Below are 13,170 nucleotides of genomic sequence, written 5' to 3'. Positions count from 1 at the left end.
GAAATCGTTATGTGGGACTCCAAACCTGGCGGTTAAATGTTCGATTATGAGTGCCTTAGCTAACTCATTTTTCTTCCTTCATCGAGCAGTGGCCAGAGTGCATATGCAAAGTCAAGACAAACAACTAAAAATCCATAAAATTTCCATATGACTAACAGATGATTCATTGTTCTTGACTTGCGTGAATTTCCTTTTTTGCCGTGCACGCATTTATGCCGCATAGTTAGTGCGACAGCATCCAAGATCCAAGAAGAGAAATAAAATTATAATCATTTGCACCAGTCCGCAGGCCTAACATTGCTTCATTACTTACACATACTTGCACTCAAGCCAAAGGCATTCGAAAGATAATCCTGTGCAACACAAAAGCCTTTATTTTTTTCTTTCTTTTGTTCATTGCTACATTCAAATTACACGCCCTGTTCGAGATCTTGCCTGGCTGAGCTTTGGGACAAATTCAGTTAGTTGGGGAGGGGATTATGGAGCAAGTTGCGCATGCGCTTCTGACTCATTGCGTTAATCGACCGCATAAATTGTACAAACTTGCATACAATTTTTATATAAAAAGTTACTTCAGTCTTGCATAGACTGGTATTTGGCATTATTTTTTTTTTGTTTTTTTTTTGTTAAGAAGGTCGCCCCATTGCTTGCGATATGCTGCGAGAGAGTACCCTACGAACTTTCATCTTTCTCCGCTTGCGTTTGTATATGTTTGTCACTGCATTGAATGCTCCACAATTGTTGTTTTAAATTTTTTCTCCTGCTGCTAATTTTGCTCCAGCACCCCATTCGTCGTGGCTGCGATTTTTTCATGCGTTTAGTTAAGCACGATCGCTCAAAGCGTTTGCAGCTCACACCGGTAACAGAGCGCACACGGAAAGCGCTTGGAAATTTTTTTTGTTTGTTTATTGAAGCTTGTGCTGTTTTGTTGTGTTTAACGTTCCTGTTTTGAGCTCACCTTCATTCGCGCTGCTGCAATTTTGTTATCGCACCAAGAACAACGTGCAGGCATGTGAAGTAGCTTGTAGCGATAAGAGCAAGACATTGTGTTCGCAAATTCAATTAAGACAAAAAGAAAATTCCAAGTGACTAAGTGCTACCCTCGAAAAAAAAAATAATAACAACAAGAAATGCAATCCAATCAGTGGAGAATGAATTGCACAAAGAAAGAAATAAAATATGACTTGTGAAAACTTTTACAATGACGAAGGGGCATGTTGTTGTTACTATTGCTGTTGTTGTTGTTTTTATAAGTTATGAAAGAACTTTGACGAGTCGGTGATAAATGATTGCTCATTAAATGGATGATTAATAACTCATTCTTCAATTACTAGTGTGAAATCGGGAAACAAATAACTAAATATTTCTGGCACAAAAAAATTTAATTTAAAAGAAAAAAATAAATGAATAATTTTAACAATAAAATAAAATAAAACAAAATAAATTAGAGTAATATATATTCATACAGTGCCGCGCAAAAATATCAAAATGTTTTTTTAATAATAATTTTTTTCATATTAAAATTTTTTTGTTGATTTTTGATAAAAATATTGTCCATGCTGTCGCTAAAACCGCTTTAATCAAAGATTAAAAAAAAAATAATTTCTAACTTTTTGATATGAATTTTTAATAAATTTCTGAGCATGAGTTCTGTAACCCATGAAATTTTGGTACAATAAAGTAAGTGCACGTTTGAACACTTTAAAAAACCGGGTTGATTTTAATATGTTTTTTTTTTGCTATTGTTGATAGTCTTTTTGCGGTTTTTTCAGTGTAAATATAAATATTTTATGAAATAAAATACGCTAGACCATTTGCAAACAAAATTAAAATAAATTTGAAGAATTAATTTTTTTTTATTTAAAATTTAAAACTGATTTAAAAAGTTTTGGCTATAGCCTTGACAATGTTTTTATCAGAAATTAACAAAAAAAAAATTAACCATGAAAAACATTTATAACAAATTTTACGAAAGAAATTTAATTCAACAATTTTTATTGAGCTTGAGGCCGTTTTTAATGAGAGCAAAAACGAAAGAAATTTAACTTAGAATTTATTTTTTTATTTGATTAAAACTGAAAGAATTGAAATATAATTTTTCACTTAAATTGCTGGTGAAACCGGCAGTTAATATTTGTAAAAAAAATCACCACTCGGACACTTTTGCTCCTCACTGCATTTAAAATAAAATTAAATCGAATTCATAGAAAAAAATCTTTATAATTTTGTATTTTACGCGAGTTGATCGATCCTGAAGGTGCATAAAAGTTTTCAAAGCCGCTATTCTCAAGTAGAAGATTTCCTCACTTCATGTCTTTAACAAATCTCGACCAATTGGCAAATCTGCATAGTAATTCCAGTTAACCTCTATCTAAGATCCAGCTTCTCAAATAAATGGTTTACCAAAAATCTGGAGCGCATTTTTTTCGAGTGCACGAAGAAAGTGCTTCCAAACTAGGGGCCATGCAGTCAAAAACCCATCGTCTCGTTAGAACTCTTATGAGTACTCTGGATTAGTGCGCCTCTCGTATTAAACTCAGCCGTCCGCTCCCTATTTTTCAGTATATAGTGACGGTGTACTGCCTAAGACATTGTAGGAAACCATGACCTCAATAAGAGTTGCTGAGGAAAAAGGCCAAATCACATTAGGGTGGTCTTCAAAATATCAACATTGTTCAACATCCACGAAAATTTATTTTTTTTTTTTAAATGGGTGCCACCAGTGTTTGAAAAAAAACAAGTAAAAAAAAATTGCAAAAATTCGACAAAATTTTGATTTGAAGTCTGATAAATTTGTCATATTACTGAAACTTATTTATATAAATTTATAAACCCGCATCTTAAAAAAGACTCGGTTTTTTCAAACCCTGGCAGGGACTCCTTATTTTTTTAAGTTCGAAATTTTCGTGGATTTTTAAGAACCACTACTACCACCACACTAGTCGTAGTTTAGGTCGATATCAGATCCTGGGAAGTGAACATCGAAGTTGCGGCATGCTTGATCTAGGCGATTTTTTTAATAGTCTCCGCCTAGCCATGGTCTTTATGCGTTATCCACAGCTTCTTAGATGCCCGAAGTCCTAGAGCACTACAGAGCATATCAAAGATATGTACGCTTGTCCCTAAGTACAATGTCCAGGCGTCTCTCTAACGTCACCCGGACACTGGTTTTACACTTTTCAGGCTCAGCAGATGGGCCCTCGTGTCAACCAGCTCTCAGCAGGTTAACACGCCAAAGGTGAGAATGACTATTATAATTTTTGTATACATAATTTGGGTCGTAGACCCAGGTATCTTCTCTCAAAATCCATTAAGCTCTTTTCTTCTCGTCTTGACTTTTTCCAAAAGTCTAGTCGTGGAAAAGCATATACCAATCGCAAGGCTTAAGAAGTTAATTCGAAATTCAAGGCAAAACTTTGACTACGAAGACTTCCTAGCGATCTTATCTCTTTCCCGCACACGAATATTTAAACTTTGACAATAGACATCTCATTCCCTTGCATCTCGTGTGAATTTTGCTCCGCTGAACACTTTCTGAGCTGTAGTCCTCAGTAGACGCCACTTCTCTGCTTTCGCGACAGCTTTCCACACGGACATGATTGCATCAAAATTTGGTTCATTAGTTCAAATTTTTACGATCGCAAGCGCTGTTTTATTTTCATACATTTGTACATATTTATGTGGCTGTAGGTGTCTGTACCAAAATGAGGTCCAAGTCCATATTGCCCCACTTTTAATTTCTTAATCCAAACCACATAAACTTTGTGTATATGTATGTGTGAACATGCTCGCAAAATATCAACAGTTTTACTGCTTTACTTAGAGCAATTAACCAAAATGACACAGATAATAAAAATAAATAAAAACAAAATTCGAAATAAACGTCTATACATACATACATATGTATGTATTTATGCTACCAAGTAAACCGAGGTGCCAAAATGAGGCGTATTATTGCAGTGACAGAGGGGGCGGGTGAATGCCGAAATCATGACAATAATTTTAAATGAATTAGCGATCATTGCTGGCGCGTAGCTTACTTAGGAAATACCCCATGCTGATAGCAAAATGTAAAGCAAGAAATAAAAATACAAATTTCAGAAACTTTCTACCTATACTAAATAATACTTGCATACGTATGGACATGAAAATTTTTTTAAACAAATAAACATTTGTATATCTGTATGTTATCGTCTCACATAGATATTTTTAGCAAGAATTTGTCACAAGGCTAGAAAGCGCTTTCGAAGTGGGTAAATTACAATGAATGATGCTATATTTCCCCAAAATAGATCATAAGTGTGGTAAACAAGTAAATGATTGGCGGGATAATAGGTAGCCATAGACCAAACGAGTCGCTTGTAGATTCTCTAGGTCAATATGGCTGAGACAAAACGTTAAGACACAAAAAAGAACATTTAGGGGAGGGGAAAATAAGAGCCACAAAAGAAATGCATCAAAAGATGCCATAATCTGGTGGCAGAAGATGCTCCCTTAATGCAGACCAGAAGTCTTAACCAAGGCAGGCCATTATACTACAACCAACTCAATTAAGGAGTATCGGACTAACCGCCGCTGTGTAAACCCACAGAGGCCTCCTCATACCGCTGGATATCTCTATATTTTTATTTAAAATGCTCCTCTTGCGAAAACATCAGAAAAAGTAGGTCTGTAAATATTTAATATTTTTATCAGTGGCCTCCAAATAGAATTTATGGCATTTATTGTCTCCTCTTAAGTAAATATGTACTTACATAATATTATGTATGTATGTTTAGGAGTCTATATGCATGAGAGATACATATGTATGTATGTAAATACACCCGTATGTACCTGTGTAAGTAAAACCTCTTGGCATGAACATTTTTTTAAAGAACTAGAAATATGTATATGCAACTAAGTGTGTCCAGTGCTTCTATATGAACATAGTACATGAAATTGTATATACAGTGACTCAAACAAGTGACCACGTGTTGATTTTTTTTAATATTCGTAATGTTATTCAAGCCAATTTTTTTTGTTATTTTTCAATAAAAATACCTAAACCACATAAATCAAAGTTTAAAACTTAATACAAAATTTTGGAAAATTCTAGAAATTTGCATACAAATTTCAACTTCTTAATCTGAATCTTTAAAACATTTTTGGGTTTGCAGTTTTATGGCCCATACAATTTTACTCGAATGAAGTGCAAGTTACAACCATCTAAAAAATGGCGTTGATTTTTGAGAATTCTTTTTAGGGGACTGCTTTTTCGGTTTGAGTCACTGTCGTATAGTTGTGTATATAAACGCTTAAATGTTTTGATGGGTGGTGTAGTAAATATATAATACAAATGCTTACCAACTAAAATTAATTCGCATGAATCTCTGGCATGAAATTAGATGCGCTGTCAGCTAGAAACAGCTGTGTGGAGCAGCGCAAACGCTCGCACTAGAATACGTCAACCGGCAGACAGTCAGAAAGGCTGATAATAAAAAAAAAATCAGCCACGTCGCTATTGGCCACCATAGTTTTAGCGCTGATGATGTCCACCAAAACTAATGTGCATAAATATGTACTACATTAGGGTGCATCACTCTCTATGAAAAAATGTATCAGTTTTTTCATTGGAAATACAAAATCTATAATATTTTAAGACTTTCGCAAAAATGTTTCCGAAAAATATTGAAATTAACGTGAGCCGGACCTATTTGAAACTACCTCCAAAAATCGAGGGTTTTATAAATTAGTTGTTAAAAACATTTTTTCTAAAAAATCACGTCAGATTAAAGACTTTAACCTTTAAAGGTCTGCATAACAATTTTGTCAACGATATCAAAATATGTAATATGATTTTTTTAGATACGGTCTAGCTTACGTAAATCTTAACATTTTTCTGAAATATTTTTTGGCGAAAGTCTTAAAATATAATAAAGATAGAAGACTTTATGTTTTAAAGGTCTGCATAAAAATTTAAAAAAAATTTGTCAACGATATCAAAAAAAGCGTAATATTTTAGGTACTTTCAAACCGGTCCAGCTTACGTAAATCTTAACATTTTTCTGAAATATTTTTTGGCGAAAGTCTTAAATAGAATATGAAAAAATGTTTAATTCCGGTGCAAAAACGAATTCTATTGGGTGATGCACCCTAATGTACATGCATACATATGTTTATAAAGCGAAAAGAATCGGTCCACTATCTGTTTGCGTTTGTAGAATTTTTCATATTTTTTTTTTAAGTGTTTAGGCAGCCAAGTGTAGCTTCACCGTCGTGCACTTGCCAGCTTCTGTTCCGGCATTTGAAATGCTAGCAACAACAAGAAAACAAATAATACAAATTTTTGAAAACAAATTATTCATTTGCGAAAAAAGCGATAAAAAAAAATAAATAAACAAAACTACACACATTCACAAGAAAATGGTAGGCGTGTTGGAAGAGAGCCAGAGAACTTTTGGGGGATCTTGCTTTGCCAGCGTTCTCAGCTCGTAGCGCACTGCCCAAATGCACGGAAAGCGCTCTGTTGGAGCACAGTTGGGTGCAAGAGCGCCAAGCAATAACCAGTAACTCACGCCGCTAAGTAGCTTTGGTGGGGAGCAGCTGCCTTGTGTAGTTAAAATTAATCGCACATACATATGCACATATGTACATACCTGGTTATACATGCTGTTACATATGTATTTGTACTTTTGACTAGTTTTCGGTTCCGCATTGCGAGCGTTTTATTACCCGCTCCACAAGCCGGTAAGAGTGGGCAAATTAAAGCTATGCAGCTGTAGTGAGAATTTAGTTAACGCAGATATTTCGAGACATAACGACCGTAGAACGCGACGGCTGAACGCGCTTCGAACGAGAAAAAAATATATAAAAATTATAAAAACTAAAATTTTATAAGAATATTTAAGAAAATATTGCAATTCGCGGCGACACTGATCTCAAATTGTAGAAGAGAATGCTATAAAAAGTAATTTGAAGTAAACTTATGGATAAACAAACAAAAAAAAATACATTAAAATATAAAATATGAAATACGAAATTGTTTAAAAGCGTTGAAGCAAATTAAAACCGTAAACATTGCAAAATAAAGCAGATGCGTGTGTGTATACTTTTTTAATATTTTTTAAGAATTCTTCAAATTTGCAATTTTTTATTTTTTTATTTTTGTGTAACAAACTAAAACCAAAACAAAAAAAAAAAATATTAAAAATGTAGTGAACACGCAAAAATTGCCTCTATGCGACATTGCAAATTTGGAAATCCACAAAAAAAAAAGTATGCCGCTTGCAATCGGATATGGTGTGGGCGCGCCGTGGAAGATGCCACTGCTCGTTTGCTGGCTAATATTCGCTTGAAAGCATTTTTGACTTGATTTATAGTTAAAAAAAAAAAATTTGGTTTCGTTTTTTTTTTTTTAATATTTCTTAAAATATTCATATATGTACATACACACGCATTCACCTAGAATGCATTTCAATCATGCAATATGCATAATTTTGCCGGTAGAATTAGAATGCGGCCGTACAAATATTAAAGTATGATCGCTGAATTTTTAGTTTAGTAGTAGATTTCAAGCCAAAGTAGCTACACGCGATTTTTCGCGCAATAAGTGCGTGGCTTATGCACAAATTAATTGTTTTTAATAAAATATAAAATTTGTTTATAATATTGCCTAAATTTTTGGTTTTTTATTTTATTTTTTAGTTTTTTGAGAAAAATAAATAAATAAATTTTATCGAGAAAAAATGATTGTAAATCACTCGCTCAGCACATGCCACGTTTTGACTGTGCTGAATAAAAATAATGTTGAATCTTTAAACCAATTAAAATTACGCTTTAGTTATCAACAAATACCAAGTGAAACTTTTAGCACAATGACACAAACTTTGCAGTTCTTGAAAATCGCTCTTAACTTTCAACCAAGTTAAAACAAAAATAAAATTAAAAAGGAATCAAATCTAAAAAAAAATATTTAATGAATTAAATTTTCTTAAATTAAATAATAAGAACGCCGGTCTGAAGCTCAATCAAATTTTTCAATTAACATTTTTAGTAGACCGAAATATAACAGAAACAAAAAAATATACATCGATAATGAAAAGTTTTAACATTGCAATTTGTAAATATTAAATATTTTTAACTAATAAAAAATATCTGGCTTAATGGCATCATTACTAGCACAGTACATATCTAGACAATCTAGTGATTCTTACTGACCGAAAGTCAGAAAAATTTACTATTAATTAAACAAAATACTGGTTTTATGTCCGGACGTCGGATTAGAAAAATTTGTTGGTGATGGTGTGGGCACTTTTTTTCATTTAATCGGGGTGTTATTACTGATTTTTAATCACATTTTCATTTAAGACTCCATTCACAAATGGATAAAAATAAACAACGTTTGTAATTCATAGGGTGGTTCCGATACGAGTAAATACTTCACGAAGTAAAGTATTATGTATCGGTATTTTTGTCTGGAGGGAAATTTTTTTTGTTCCAAAGTTCATTGACCTCAAGTGCCTCGTTGTAGTACTTACCCACCAGATCTTAGTTCCTACCAACCTAACGTACCACCCTAATGTCAGTAAATTAAAGCTCGCAAAGTATTTTGATTATTCCAGTAAAACTATTTAACAAATCTTTTTATTGCCGGAAAATTTAAAAACGCGACCCTTAGGTTCGGGGATTTTTTTCCAAATTGTCTTGCAAAATTACCTAAGACTCAGTGTACGGCGAACTTTTTTTTGTTTCCCTGTAAGGTGGTACATTGTAATGTACACACATACATACATGTATATATGTAAGTACTCGAATCGTGGTGCTGTATTTTGGCAATACTTGGTCATCGGCGTTGGCGCTCTCACTGTAAAGATGAACAAACATTTTGCTATCTTATCATTATGAAGCGAATGCTTGATAACAATCCCCTCAGGCCATTTTTTCTACAATTAATTAAAAAACAAGTGCAACCGACTTCAATTATGCTCGGGTCTTGTGTACGTGGTCAAAATAAAAACCAAAGAGTGCCGTTATTTTGGCAATGATGCAATCGGCACAACTGTACAAGATATGAGACCAACTTTGAGACTGGATATTTTGAATAAAAAGAGGATCATGGGAAATTGGTTCACGTAGTCAAAAGTTATCGGCGTGCATAGATACTCTTCCTATGTACATATTTATTTACACAAAAAAAAATTTTCAGATTTTTTTGAAAAAGTATTATAAATATCGTAGAAAGTGTTGGCAACCCTAGTGCCTGCTGAGCGCCTTTTTTCAAAAGCTGGTGCTACAGCCACAACAAAACGCTTATTAAAGCTTATGTTTTTGCAAACTTGGTTAAATAATTAAAAAGAGAATTAGAAATTTTTATGGAAAATTTCTATTTTTGTGAATACTCACTTTTTTATTAAATTTTTTGTGTATTTTATATCTAGCAAATCCAGTCAAGTGCTAGACACAATGGGTTCTGCATTGAAAAGTTTTCAACAGTGTTTTGACAGATTAAATTGACGCCAAATCGATATGACATAAATTTCAAAATAAAGTAAAAGTAAACCCGAAAATACTAATATAATAACATAAAATTAAGTAAAATAAAATGAATTAAAGCAAAATAAAATAAAACAAAAAACAAAACTTTAAATAGAAATAAAAATAAAAACATAAGGCACATAAAAAATAAAAAAATTCATTAAATGAAAAAGTAAAGATTGAAATCAAATTAAATTTCGTTAAACTATGTATGTAAACATATAGAGGTCATCAAGAAATTTAATAAAATATTTCTAAACGAGTTATATTTTCATCCGAAAGACTCTCTTGTGGCACCGCCTAATTTACAAGAAGCTTGTCGAGGAACGTGTGGCTTATAAAGCAATATGAACAATTACAATTAAGAACACAAATGCGCCAGTTCTCACCATAACTAAGCAAAAAAAATCACCTCGTCGTTCTATTTACAGAACTGAAAACGTGCGAAAGCAATTACATTTGAAAAAGTTAACGGTAAAAGAATACTAAGACTTTGCGAATTTCATAAAAAGCGCTTGTGATAAAAAATACTTCAACTAAGAAACGTTTCCTTATTTGTAAAACGAAAAAGACTACGCATAAATACAAAACATCAACACAATACATATCAATCAACTGCAGCAATAGCCATGGATTTCGATTACCACGAATACCTCGCATATCTGGAGACCTTCTGTGTTTACTTCCCCTACCTCCTCTACACATTCGTCTTTCTTACACTCATACCCAAATCCCTGTGCCGCATTAAGACCTTCGCCGATGCCGACTATGAGGCCAATCGTCACAAATACCATCGCTGCTATGCGCCGGACATTTGCTGTCACACACTGGGCGAGCCCATGCCCAAGCCAAAGCCACGCAAGGCCGTTACACGCGTCTACCCGAAGCGGCACAGCACAGCGGGCACCACAGAAACGCACTACGCCAAACGACAGGATACGCACGCCAATCATATCAAGCGACAGGTAGAACCTGCTTCCATACAAACCAACACACATGTCAATCAAATTGCAAAATTGTTCGAGAACGTGCCCACAGTAACCGTAGCGCCAGTGTTGTTGGGCAAGAAAATCAATCGCGTCACACCGACCATACAGTGTCAGGATGCAGACGATACGCCAACTGCAGCGGTTACACCGCCAAAGTCCACGCTTAACGCCTCGCGCCTCTCTCAGCTCCTTTCGCAGGAGCAGCTGGAGAGTTCGCTGAGTTTGCTGCAACAATCAAACGCCGATGAAGATCACAACACGTGGAGTACGCGCCACGAATCACCGCCACAACGACGTGCGCGCCGCGAGGCGCCCAATTCGCTGGCATACGGCGCTGGCACTTCCACTACGCCATCAACAGCGTCGCCAGCTGCCTCCTCATCACGCTCCGAATCACCGGCTCCACTATCGTCATCACCACTCGCCTCGCCGGTACTCTTCCGGCCACAGTTGAGTATGAAATCCAGTTTGGAGGATATTTTCGCAGCGATTGCTCGCAATGCCGAGAAGAGCGAGAATTTCATTTATGCCGGCTGCAAATCACTGTCGCCAGTCACCTCCATCGATGATATACTATCACAGCGTCGCCTGTCACGCCCACTCTCCGCGTACTCGATCAGTGATCTGTTGAACGAGGAAAGCACGACGGCGGCGGTGGATGAAGCGCGCGTGGAGAATTTCCTCACTGCGCTTAACACAACATGAAGAGGCCGGTGGGGGGTGGAATCGCCTGACAGTATACTTGGATGGTTTGGCTGCGGCTGTGAAGTAGTTTGCACTGCACACTTTGGCGATTAGTTGTTATATGAATTAATGTATGTACGTGTGAGAATATGTAGCGTTGTGTGTGCAAGTAGTTAAATTGTTAGTCCTAAGAAATGTAGCGTTGTGGAAGTTGACAGCTGGCGGTTAGTTGTCGTAATGAAATGTCAAAGTGCCATGCAAGCAGCGCCTCACACACAACAGCAGCGACAACAGCAACAACAGCGTTCGCTGCATATTTCCCGCAATTGCGCAGCCAGTGCGCCACGGCGCAGTTCGCTGGCAACCAGCTGCAGCTGTAGCTGTTCCATCGATGAGTCACACCAGTCAGCCGAATGTCAGTCTAAAGTCAGCGCACTGAGCTTGCGAAATTTGAATTTTTTTCCAGGTTTTTCTTGTCTAAGAAATGACGCTGTTTGTTTACAGCGAAATTTGTTTCGTATTTTTAAAAGCAGGGAACTCCATGCAAAACTGTGAATATCCAATTAAGTTTTTTATGACTTTATTATTGTGTAACTTTTTGTATATAAAAATAATTTGTAATTAATATTTCTTGTATTTGTGAAAAAAGCATACATACACACATATGTGTAGTAGGGTGCCTCGCCAAAAAAAAAGGTTTCGGTTTTTCGACCACAATTATAAACTTATTATTTTGTAGGGCTGTCTTTTAAATATTACGAAAAACTATTAAGATTTACGTAATAATTGCAAAAATCGCGGTTTTTTATAAATAAAATTAGTTTTTAAAAATAATTTTTTCAAAAATGACATCAGATCATAAACGAGTTTAAGTTTAAAGGTCTACATAAAAATGTTTGAACATTTTATCAACAGCATCAAAATAATGCGATTTTTTAGGCATTTTAAATCGGTCTAGCTCACGTAAATCTTAATATTTTCCGAGATATTTTTGGCGGAAGTCTTAAAATATTATACGTATTATAATTCCGATAGAAAAACAATATGGGATTTCTATTTTTTTTTTTTTTTGGAGAGTGATGCACCCTGATGTATGCGTATAATTAAAACAGGTCAATTATAATCACAAACGCAACTGCATTAACGGTTATATATATACATACATATGTATGTATGTACGTAGTCATTAAGCCAATAGGAGGAGGAAGTCTTTTTGCTGATTGTCTTTAAGTCTTATTCAACTAATCATTTGTCAACTAAGCTTTAAGCTAATCAAATGTGTCGTTACTTTTACTTAACTCATAAGCAAGCAAGCGCGCAGGTTTTTAAATGCCAAGCTAAGCGTTGAACTTTGTGCAATCGCCTGGTTTTAATTATTTAATTATGCACATTAAAATTACATTGAAATGTTTGTATGTAAATGTACATAAACGTACTTATTTTGTAATATTTATGCGAATTATTTAAATAGCTTAGCCATCGTAATATATGTACATAAATATGTAATATGTTAATCTTATTACTAGCTAGCTATTTACACTAAGTATGTAGTTGATAACAGAGCTTGTCCTATCTTAGTTAGTGATGTATTGAATTTCAATTAATCGAAACTCTTATGCCAGTATCTCACGAACGACTAAACTGTATACGTTAAAACGATAACTATTTGTATGATTTTTTTTTATTTTTAAGTATTAACACACATATTTTTGAAGTGTAAATAAATACGATCGACAGCTAATTTATAGCGTAATAATTTGTGAGTTTTCATTGACATGATTGATTGTTGTTAAAAGGTAATTTAAAATACCAAATATGACACTGGTCGGTTTAGTTGGCACGCAACGATTTTTTTTATATTTTTTATTATTCGACTGTATGTAAAGTAATGTCCCATTATTATTTCAAATTATATAAAATCTTAATTTTTTTTTGATATGCACAATGTTTCAAATTTTATACAAAACATGCTTTCGACCGCAGC

General features: G+C 34.6%; 1 protein-coding gene across 3 annotated transcripts; it reads left to right on the top strand.

The window, feature by feature from the left end:
* Positions 1 to 750: 750 nt before the first annotated feature.
* On the top strand, positions 751 to 12,942 carry LOC108374394 (uncharacterized). 3 transcript variants are annotated; one of them, XM_017630377.1, is made up of 2 exons: positions 751 to 1,048; positions 9,945 to 12,942. In XM_017630377.1, the coding sequence occupies exon 2, from the start codon at positions 10,143 to 10,145 to the stop codon at positions 11,205 to 11,207; it is 1,065 nt and encodes a 354-aa protein (XP_017485866.1). In that variant the 5' UTR covers positions 751 to 1,048; positions 9,945 to 10,142; the 3' UTR covers positions 11,208 to 12,942. The 3 variants fall into 3 exon arrangements, with proteins under 3 accessions (XP_017485866.1, XP_017485865.1, XP_017485867.1); XM_017630376.1 differs by lacking the exon at positions 751 to 1,048 and adding an exon at positions 6,688 to 6,946; XM_017630378.1 differs by lacking the exon at positions 751 to 1,048 and adding an exon at positions 9,707 to 9,722.
* Positions 12,943 to 13,170: the final 228 nt, after the last annotated feature.

Source organism: Rhagoletis zephyria, unplaced genomic scaffold (genome assembly GCF_001687245.7).
Source record: "Rhagoletis zephyria isolate East Lansing unplaced genomic scaffold, Rhagoletis_zephyria_1.1 Rzeph_scaffold_07677, whole genome shotgun sequence".
NCBI lineage: Eukaryota > Metazoa > Arthropoda > Insecta > Diptera > Tephritidae > Rhagoletis > Rhagoletis zephyria.
This window is presented reverse-complemented; position numbering and strand designations above follow the sequence as displayed.